General features: G+C 45.3%; 1 protein-coding gene and 1 pseudogene across 1 annotated transcript in view; one reads left to right on the top strand and one right to left on the bottom strand.

The window, feature by feature from the left end:
• The window catches only part of GLDC (glycine dehydrogenase (decarboxylating)), an 87,304-nt gene extending 80,162 nt beyond the window's left edge, over positions 1-7,142 (bottom strand). The window contains exons 1-2 of the mRNA XM_012647403.1: positions 6,611-7,142; positions 5,941-6,019 (exon numbers count right to left, since the gene is read on the bottom strand). Coding sequence (XP_012502857.1) covers positions 5,941-6,019; positions 6,611-6,865 — 334 coding nt within the window. The 5' untranslated portion in view covers positions 6,866-7,142. The remainder of the gene's footprint in view (positions 1-5,940; positions 6,020-6,610) is intronic.
• On the top strand, positions 6,864-10,503 carry LOC105812829 (annotated as a pseudogene).
• The last annotated feature ends 664 nt before the right edge of the window (positions 10,504-11,167 follow it).

Raw genomic sequence — 11,167 nt, 5'->3', positions numbered from 1 at the left:
TCATTGAAACAAATGTACCACTTTGGTGGGCAATGCTGATAATGGGGCAGGCTGTGCTTGTGTGGGGGCAGGGGGCTTCTGGGAAAATCTCAATTTTTCTGTGAACTTAAAACTTCTCTAAAAAAATAGTCTATTTAAAAAAAATTATATCTGCAAATTTGTTTACACTCTTCTCTCTGAAAGGTGACAATTAATTCCCTTTCCCCTGAATGTGGGCCAGATACTTACTGACTGACTCTAATGAATAGAATATGGTGTAAGTGATGCTATGAGACCTCTGAGGCTATGTCATAAAAGGATAGCTTCTATCTGGCTTTCTTTCTCTCTTGAATCATTGGATCTCAGATATCCAGGGGCCATGTTGTGAGGACACTCAAGCAGACTGTGGAGAGACCCATGTGAGGAAGAACTAAGCCCTCCCACTAACAACCAACACCAACTTGCCGGCATTGTAAGTAAGCCACCCTGGAAGTGGTTCTTCCAGCCTTGGTTGAGCATCCATCAACATCAGATGCTCCAAGCCAGAGCCATCAGCTAAGATGCTCCGAAATTCCTGACCCACAGAAACTATGAGGATAATAAATGTTTTTATGGGCCGGGCGCAGTGGCTCACGCCTGTAATCCTAGCTCTCTGGGAGGCCTAGGCGGGCGGATTGTTTGAGCTCAGGAGTTTGAAACCAGCCTGAGCAAGAGCGAGACCCCGTCTCTACTAAAAATAGAAAGAAATTAACTGGACAACTAAAAATATATATAGAAAAACCTAGCCGGGCATGGTGGCGCATGCCTGTAGTCCCAGCTACTTGGGAGGCTGAGGCAGAAGGATTGCTTGAGACCAGGAGTTTGAGGTTTCAGTAAGCTATGATCATGCCACTGCACTTCAGCCTGGGCAACAGAGAAAGACCTGTATCTAAAAAAAAAAAAGATAATACTTCATAAAGACTGAGATTTCTAGTTTGGCATTCTAATTTTAAGAAGAAGAGGAAAAACTGACTACAATTTATTTCGGGATCCATTGTTTATAAAATAAATATTTTCACCCCTCTACTTCTACGATGATGTACTTCCACATTTATCTGAATATTCCCAAATGATTGATAGCATAATTATTCTAAGATGCCACCAAGGATGATACTGCAACGACACTTAAGTACTTCCCTAATTCTGCCTTGCACGTTTCATTTTGCCATTTCCTTTTTCTCAGTGAAGGCACTGCCTTTCTTTCAGTTTTTCGTTCTTTAATATTATTTGCAAAAAACATAGTCAATGTAGAAATACCATCTTTGCTCCCAACAGAAGATACATTTCAACTCGTAACTCTGTTTTAGAAATCCCTATTTTTCCATCCTATTTCACATCTTTTCTGAACACTCATGATATTTTATCCATAGTTTTCACGGCACCTGGAACTTTTTAATCTTCTGACTTAATTTATATTAACAAGATAAGATGTAAGCTCCTTGAGGATAGTGACTATGTTTACTCGTATGTATATCCTCACAGTGTCTTCCAAATAAGGACCAATCAGACAAAGCCACGTATGCACTGATAACCAATCACATCGGATGCCCCACTTCTAGTTAACCCTCAGACAGCCTCCCCTGTCAATAACCTCCAATCAGGACATACATGAAGCCTTCCTTTTTTCCACTATAGAATGTTCCTCTCTTCTGCCAAAATTCAAGTCTGACTTCCTTGCTATAGCCAAGTTCAGAATAAATAGCTTTTGCTTTTCTATTTGCCTGGTCTTAATTTATTCCCCACAGTTGTTTAAAGAAAATCTATTGGGATCATCCTAGTTAAAGATGAAATAATTGGCCGGGCACGGTGGCTCACGCCTGTAATCCTAGCACTCTGGGAGGCCGAGGAGGGTGGATCGTTCAAGGTCAGGAGTTCAAGACCAGCCTGAGCAAGAGCAAGACCCCCATCTCTACTAAAAATAGAAAGAACTTATTTGGACAACTAAAAATCTATATAGAAAAAATTAGCCGGGCATGGTGGCGCATGCCTGTAGTCCCAGCTACTCGGGAGGCTGAGGCAGGAGGATCGCTTGAACCCAGGAGTTTGAGGTTGCCATGAGCTAGGCTGACGCCACGGCACTCTAGCCCGGGCAACAGAGCCAGACTCTGTCTCAAAAAAAAAAAAAAAAAAAATATGAAATAATTATTCATAGAAGCTGGGAATCAAAAGACCCAGGAATAGCCAAGGGAGAGCCCTGTCACAGGCTGCACTACAGGCAGGACCCGCTGATCAGCATCACCCAGCTAAAAGACAAGTGATGGCCACAGCCTGGGTATAGCTGCCCAGTTCTAGGTGCCCTTGGGGTCAGTTCAGGAGACTGCCCAACCCGAGTAGGGTGAGAGTTGCCACCTGCAGCTAAGTTACACAATGCCCCCTTGCCCTGCTCACTGCCCTCCATCAACCATTCATTAAAAATTGTTTCAGAACATTCAGTTCACACAAGTCCACCAAAAGTCTCATTCTGACAGCTCAGCTCCTCAGCTCTAGTTGAATAATTTGAACATTAGAGGGTTTAGTCTCTCCTCACTCTTCCACAGCAACGTCCAACTCAGTGTAAATTTAATCCCTGCAGCTTCTGTAAGGTTAGCTCAGTCTAGTTACCTTGAGATGACTTCACTGAAGAATACAGAGCTAGGCATACCGTAGCTAAAAACAACTGACTTGGTTCATAAAGTGCTCTTCAATTTTGCATTACTCACAAATCAATATATAGTATTGCAGAAAATCCAGAAAGTGCAAAGTAATGAAAGGAAAGCTAAATGGCACCATTTAGCTCATAATGGCACCATTCAGAGAAACCAATGTTCCCGCTGACATATATCCTTTTAGTCTTGTGAATGTGTGTGCATGTGTATGCATGTGCATGTGTGTGCACGTGCATGTGTGAGAGTGTATGTGGACAGAACAGGGGAATTCACTTGAACAAGATAATAGGGTTTTGAATTGAGTAGCTTTGCTTGTTTCTCTGAATAATAACTTAGTAGGAGGCCAATTCATAATCAGGGTATTTTTTTTCAAGGCACTTTCTGAAACGTCCAAAAGGCAGGGGAGTGTCCTTCATGACTAATGAACTACCTGTACTTCCACGATTCTGTGAGGCCACTCGGTCCTGTACACACTGGTCCCTCTCGCTGCAGTGCCACCTTCCCCCCAACCCCTGCCTTGTCCAACACAGCATCACTGCTCATTCTTCAGCAGGCAGCCTCAGTACTGTACTTCCATGACCCCTTCCCTCATCCTGGCAGCAGCCTGGGTGTTCCCACACCTGTGGGCTCAGCAAGCCACTTTTCTGCAGGGGCAGCTGGCATATGGCAGAGTGATTCCATTGTGACTGGGTTTGTGCATGACTGTATAGCGGATACTACAGGCCAGGCCTAGTGGCTTATGCCTGTAATCCTAGCACTCTGGGCAGCAGAGGCGGGAAGATCACTTAAGTTCAGGAGTTCAAGACCAGCCTGAGCGAGAGCGAGACCCCGTCTCTACTAAAAATAGAAAACATTAGCCGGGCATGGTGGCACATGCCTGTAGTCCCAGCTACTCCAGAGGCTGAGGCAGAAGGATTGCTTGACCCCAGGAGTTATGAGGTTGCTGTGAGCTAGGCTGACACCACTGCGCTCTAACCCAAGCAACAGAGCAAGACTCTGTCTCAAAACTAAATAAACAAAAAAATAAAAAACTGAGGTGGATACTACAGATGAGTCAGCAGGAGTTTCCTGCTTTGTACACCCACTACCTTGCAAACGCACAGGACAGACACAATGAAGACAGTTCAGAGTAGTGGCTGGAGTGTGGAGAGGAGCTAGACTTCCTGGGTTTGAATTCTGCTTCCACAGCTAGTGACCTTGGGTAAGTTACATGTCCTTTGTATACCATGGTTTCCAAATTTTTAAAACGAAAGTGGTAACAGTACTTTCCTTATAGGTTTGTAATAAGGATTAAGTAAATTAATGCATGAAAGCATTATAAAGAGTCCCCAGCACATGTTAAGCACTACGTAAATGTCTGGGATTATTGAGTTATGCATAAGAACTAGCCCAAGTATCTCTACATTGCTTACAAGTCTCACAATCTTTACTCAGCATTGACAGCATGTAAGATTCCTATAACTAGCTTTTATTACAGTTTTCTCTGTACAAGACAGACCAGTATTTGATCCAAAATTCCCCTCTGACTACAATAGAACACAGGAATGCACATGAAACCAAGTTTGGATAGTGCTGGTCTACTATTAAATGGAAATGCTACTACCAGGTTACATGTACCAGTATGATCTCCCCAGGTGGAGAACATTCATAACCATGACATGTGCATATCTTAGAGTCAAACATTCATGCCTTATGGATGCATCCTCCTCCACTCTGCACCAGCCCAGCTCACTATTCCAAGAAGTAAGCTTTGTTGGAGAGCAGGTCCAGTTCAAGGCAAGGAGGACTCCTGACTGTGCACTATTTTCTCTCTGAGTCACTTCAGAATAACCAGATAGAACCAGCCCAAAATGTCACAAAAATTGCTAGGCTTAAAGTTTACACTCAGGTTGCAAATTACTTTTCAGGAGGCTCCTTCCAAAGACAGAGAGGAGAACTGGAATCCCCTGATGTTCCAATTAGTCAGCTAGAACCAAGCAGCTGAAATAAAAAAGGATAGACAACTAACCATTTCCCAGGCTCTAATGCTCTTAAAAAAATTAAAAAAAACCATTTTATTTAGGAGTATGTACATTGTAAAAAGAGCTAACCTAAACATTCTCTGACTTTCAAAGTCTCAGAAAGGCATTCACTTGTTCAAATATTCACCTAAGTCTTGCTTTAAAAATACACAACCCTTCACTCTTCACAGATCCAATGAATCAGGATTCTGACTTCCTAAAATTGAAATATATAAGGCGTCCAGCTCTCCCTAGGTCTCAATTAGTTCAATTCAACAAAAGGTGCAGATTTTCTTCTACAGCAAGTTCCTTACCATCAGATTTGAAAACGACAAGGGCAGCAGTCCTCAGCATGGCTTGAGGTACAGCATTAGCCAACAGACTGGACAGTGTCCACATCTGCGGTCATCCACTTTAGAACAAAATAAAGCTTGCCATCTCTACAGTATATCCTTTCTATCACAGAAACAAAATAAAACGGCTGCTCTTTTTACTTGACTCCAGAGGAAAAGAGATTAGTATCTCTAACTGAAAATGAGATAACCAGACAAGATTTTTTTTTAAAGAGCTCTTCGGCTCTGCCTGTGCCCTTGACTGGTGGATTCTCTCACCCCATGGAAGTCAAATACCCACATAAAAATTTCTGAAGGGCAATCTTCGTATCATTAAAAACATTTTAAATATAAAATAAAATTCCAAGAAAGTATGGGTAAACTGAGCTTTCTTAACCAAGCATAAATCTTACTTGCGTGTTTTTCTAGAAAAGCCATTCGGACCTGAAAAGTACTGCTGTCTTTCAGTAGGTAAATGATAAAATCTGGATGTGAGATGAGAGCAATGTGAAGCTACTATGACATAAAGAACCTTGGGCTAGGGAGGCCAGATGCCTGGGTCTCCTCCCATTTTGGTCACTTCTATTTCATTTTCCTTTCTGAAAGGATCCTGATCCGCAGAGGTGATGAGATGACACCTCTCAACACAAAGGATGAGCCCTGGCCCTAAGGGGTACCTGGGAAGTGGGGAGTCTTCCACAAAACCCCTGGGAAGTTGGCAGTGCCCTAGGATAAAGACCAAAGACAGCACTACATCGCCTCCCTGCTGGGGCACGGAAACAAATAGCCCACTCTCTCCCAGCCCAGAGATACCTACGCTGCTTTATGTTTATCCACATATTCCCAATCCTGAGCAATCCCACCCCAGAGTTGGACCTTCAGAGACCACAAAAGGTAAACAGGCCAGAACAAGCCGAGTCTACGGGAGCCCTCCCGGCCACTTACAAACAGGGTCTTCCATTTTCAAGGGTCTTTTCAAGCGGATGCTGGCAGGAACCGTTTTCTCGATCAGTTCATCAATGCTCTAAAATTAAACGCAAGGCAGAGGAAAGTGCCTCTGAGTGAAGAGTCACTTCTGTGTTTTGCATCTACAAAGGTTTGTGGGAACCTCATTTAAATCGCCTAATTAGGATTTCTTTTTAAAGAGAAAAGGATTCACACACTGTCTTCCCATTTAAAAAAAAGAGAGAAATAAAAAAGGCAAACTGTGAGCAAACCAGAAATCACTGGGAGGAAAGAAAATCATGAAGCGAGGTGGGGATTCGGCCACTCCTGGTTGGACTTCAGTCCGCAACCGGAGATAACCGGATAAGCCCAGGGGGGCTTCCTGCACCTCTCGTAAAGTTAGGGCTCATCCGCAGGGCGACTTGGGTCGGGGGGAGGGGGTTGTTTAAGGATGCACAGTCTGAGGCGCGAAGAGTGAGTGCGGGAGAAAGTAAGAGGGTGGGAGAAGGCACCGGGACCAGGCGCGCAAGCTCGCGTGCTCGCCGGGGTCCGGGACCGGGGCGAGGGTCCCACGCCGAGCGCAGCCGAGCTTAGGGAGCCTGGAGGCCGCGTCGGCAGAAGTCGGGCGGGGCGGAGGGGAGGCCGCGGAGGGCTATATGGAGGTCCTTACCGCCAGCCCCAGGGCCTGCAGCATCTCCCTCTGGTCTTTGTCCCCGGGCCCGATGTGCCTCCGAGCGAAGTCGTCGTGTCTGGGCAGGAGACGCTCGAGGAGGCGCGAGGCCCCAGCCGCGCTGTTGTCCCCGCCGCCGCTACTGCTCTCCCGGCCCCGCGGCGCCCAGCGCGGCCCCACGCCCCCAGCCAGGCGGCCGCCGCCCCCAGCCCCGCGGCCCAGGCGCAGTCCCCACGCCCTGGCACACGACTGCATGGCCCCGGCCGCCGTTCCCTGCCCCGGCCCGCGAGTCAGCCGCGCTCTGGGCCCCTCTCTGGCCTCGGTCCACCGGGTGGCAGCTGCGACCTGCCTGGAGCCCCTTCCCGCTAGACCGCCGGCGGATCAGATGGACAGACGCTTGGGGGCAATGAATGAGCGCCGCGCTCAGCCAGGACACTTGCGCAAAAGTTGTTACTCCACCCAAGGCACCTGCTCGGCACACTTTAAGCGTCGCCCTGGAGGCGGGAGGTGGGATGGGGCCAGAAAGCCCTTGGCCAATGAAAGGGGATGGAGGGACGGGGGCGGGGCTGTCTCCGCCCCCGCCCCCTCTCCCTACCCCCTTCTCAGGCCCTCAGGGGAGTCGCCTCTCCCGGCCTGGAGCTGGCCATCCTCGGTTACGCCCTCTCCATCTACGCCGGTGTTGAGGGGGCCGGCTGCGGGACGCTCCAGGCGCATCTGGCGCGGGATCGGGTCGGACAGCCCCAAGGCTCCGGGCGAAGTTCCTAAGGGACTCGGCTGAGATGGAAGATGATTCCCACAGGGAGGCCAGACTCAGAGTTGGTTAGTCTCCATTCACTAATCTTAGGGTATCTTTCCTTGTCGTATCTCATGGAGACTAATATGAGCTGATGGGGGGTTTTTAATAGTTGCAGGACAGTTAGCAAGTTACTCAACCTCTCTGAGCTTCAGTTTTCTCATCTCACAGAGCTAGATGGAATTTTAAAAAGAGATTATAGTACATGGAATGCACTGGCACAACAGTAGACTTGAACTTTCTTGATCCATAAATTGTACATACATTTACATGTACATATATTTGTGTGTGTGTCAAAATGCAAAAGATAGTAAGACATACATTTTGCATTACCGTCTTAGTTAGAAAGTAATTCTCTAGACCTGGAATTTTTGTAAATCTAAGATCTTTATCTGTCTCATGAGAGTTTTAGCAAGAGAATGAACTTTCAGAATCCCAATTCTCCTTCTGTATGGGGAAGAGAGGAGAAGAGAGTGAGAACATTACTTGTACTTAAGACCAGGGAAAAATAGAACCTGTCCCCTCTTTTTCTTTCTCCTCCTCTAAGTTTGCTCCTTCAATCATGCTATGCCCACTGTGGGTTCTGTAGCCTACAGGCACAAAGACTGTCCACAGAGGCAGAAAAGTAGACATGGAAAAGAGGACAGGAAAGTATACAACAAAGAAAAGTAGGCAAGATGTGTATGTATGTCAGGCAGAGGCAGGCGGTGAGCTAGGAGGGCTCCGTTGAATGTCTCTGAAAAGTTGTTTGTTTTTTTTTTGAGACAGAGTCTCCCTTTGTTGCCCAGGCTAGAGTGCCGTGGCGTCAGCCTAGCTCACAGCAACCTCAAACTCCTGGGCTCAAGCAATCCTTGTGCCTCAGCCTCCTGAGTAGCTGGGACTACAGGCATGCGCCACCATGCCCGGCTAATTTTTTCTGTATATATATATAGTTTTAGTTGTCCAGATCATTTCTTTCTATTTTTTAGTAGAGACGGGGTCTCGCTCTTGCTGAGGCTGGTCTCGAACTCCTGAGCTCAAGTGATCCTCCCACCTCTGCCTCCCAGAGGGCTAGGATTACAGGCGTGAGCCACCGCTCCCCACCTCTGAAAAGTTTTTATCCATTTGAAGTTGAAATTACAGTTGAAAAGTTAAGAGGTAACTTCAGTGCTAGATACATGGTAGGCAGGGAGGGGAATAGCAATCTGCATTTACCCTATTCCTGTCTATGTTCTATGTATCACTAGGACGGGAAGCCAGAGAACTGTAATTCCCAGATTCCTTTGGTTCCGCTGTTCTGGATATTACTTGCCTTCTGCCAAAAAGATATATTTGTGTGGGCAGGGGGCAGTGGCTCATGCCTGTAATCCTAGCACTCTGGGAGGCAGAGGCGGGAGGATCACTTGAGCTCAGGAGTTCGAGACCAGCCTCAGCAAGAGCGAGACCCCGTCTCTACTAAAAATAGAAAAAATTAGCTGGGAGTGGTTGTACGCGACTGTAGTCCCAGCTACTCAGGAGGTGAAGGCAGGAGGATCACTTGAGCCAAGGAGTTGGAGGTTACAGTGAGCTATGATGATGCCACTGCATTCTACCCGGGGCAACAGAGCAAGACTCAGTCTCTAAAAAAAAAAAGATATATTTGTGTGAAGGCTCTGCATAGTGGCTCACCCCTGTGATCCCAGCACTTTGGGAGGCAGAGGAGGGAGGATGGGTTGAGGCTAGCAGTTCGAGACCAACCTCAGCAACATAGCAAGATCCCATCTGTACCAAAAAAAAAATTATAAAGATATATTACTATTTCTGTGAGAATGGGAAATAGAATAAAGGCAAGGAACTGTTTTCTTGTTTCACTGACAGGAGCAGACAGACACATGGCTGCAGCAGACATAGTGTGCTTCCTCAACAGCCACCACCTTGCTACAGCAGGGAAGCTGCATCCCTCGGTGGAAAGGCCCTCCAGTTTCCCAGCAGGAATTTCTCTGTGTACTGGACTAGAGCTTCAGTGAAGATACTGGTGATATTCCTTGTTTTTTTGCTCTTCCAGTTCTTCCGGTGGTTTTGTACACACCTATTCCTGGCATTTAATCCCCCTGCCCTTGAAATATGTTGAGTGTTTTTATTGTTTCCTGAATAAACCTAAACAGAGACAGTAACTAAAGGCAAAATGGCTTCAGGGAGACTCTTAATGTTCAGGTGAAAAAGGGAAGGGATTCCTAACAGACGCATCCACTCTCCACCATTGCATACACTTTCAGGGAGTTTTTATTGTACCTGATTGCTGCTCCAGTTCAGATATTTTGTCCTGAGCCAGCTTCCACCTCTTTGAACAGAAGTCTCATCAGAACCAAGATCAAATACTCCTATGTCAAGTCTAGCAAACTCATGCTTGAGGGAACAAAGGCTCAGAGTAAGAAGAAAAAGATTAAAGATAAGAAGAGAAAAAGAGAAGGGGATGAAGAACCCAGATGGGCCTTGTTGGAATTTGGTGGACAGTAAAAAACTTGTGTGAAATTTCAGGAACCATGGCATTGCGATATATAAAAGAACCTAAATACACACACTTGACAATGATACTTTTACACTGGGAGCTCCACATAAAGAAGCTGGAGAGTCCTCGTCCTTCAGAGCACTTCACAGCTGTCAAATTGTATGATTTCAGTATTTCCCTGAAATCTGACTATGGAAAATATCTCTTTATATTAATAAATTCAGATGGACTTGTTGTTGGGCATTCAGATGCAATTGGACCAAGGGAACAGTGGGAACTAGTCTTTCAGTGTGGGAAAATGGTTTTATTGGCCTCAAATAGCTGCTTTATTATATGCAATGAAGCAGGCACTGCAGTAGCAAAAACTAAAACAACTGAAGAAGAAGAAATGATAAAGATTATGTCCTGTGCTAAAAAAAAAAGCAAAAAGATGACCTCCCAGAAGAAGACAAAGGAAATGTAAAACTGTGAAATCAGTTATGTGAAGAAATTTCAGAACTTCCAGGACCACAAACTTAAAATAAGTAAAGAAGACAGTAAAATTCTTTAAAAAGACTTGGAAAGATAGATTGTTTTTTGAAAGAGATACTTCTGGACAGGAGACTAATTAAAGCTGATAGATACTGCAAATGACCGAAATTTTTGTTTCTGTCTTATCCTTCTGTTTTTTGTCTGAATAAAATATTCAGTAGAAATGCTTTTACAGAAAAAAAAAAGGGGTTTCAGGAAACTGACCCTCAAAGATAGAAATCTAGGATTTACCACTTGACCTGCTTATGTTTAAAGTCAATGATGACCTTATCACTAGAGGAAAATGAGAAACTAATAGTCTTAAGTATGAAATAGAAAAACAGTTACTTAAACTGTCAGTGGATAGTATTACACCTCTTTTAGAATTTGTGTAAGAGGTTTTCCCGTCCTCACAGGAAGACACCTCCCCCCCCTACCCTCCCCACCCCAGCCATTGCAAAAAAAAAAAAAAAAAAACCTGTCAGAGGAGATTAAAGTGCCTACTGAAGGCAGATCTTCATTAGACCAAATAGTTGCCAAGTTAGATCCCTCTGTTACCAGAACTATAGGGAGGGCTAGCTGCTTCTGAATGCCCAGGGAGTTTACAGAAAGAAAGGACAGCTCCGAAAACTAGAGAACTTCAATGCTCTAAAAGAATCTAACTTCTGTTGTTGCAAGAGGAAAGCATTTACAAACCAGACCCATTCTGTGATCCTGTGGATTGTCGAATTTCCACACAAATTGAATTCACGGCCTTATTAATTCTCTGTATGTGAAAGTTTGGGAT

This window comes from Propithecus coquereli, unplaced genomic scaffold, assembly GCF_000956105.1.
Source record: "Propithecus coquereli isolate 6110/MARCELLA unplaced genomic scaffold, Pcoq_1.0 Scaffold267, whole genome shotgun sequence".
NCBI lineage: Eukaryota > Metazoa > Chordata > Mammalia > Primates > Indriidae > Propithecus > Propithecus coquereli.
Note: the sequence above shows the minus strand (reverse complement) of the source record. Positions and strands in the feature narration are given on the sequence as shown.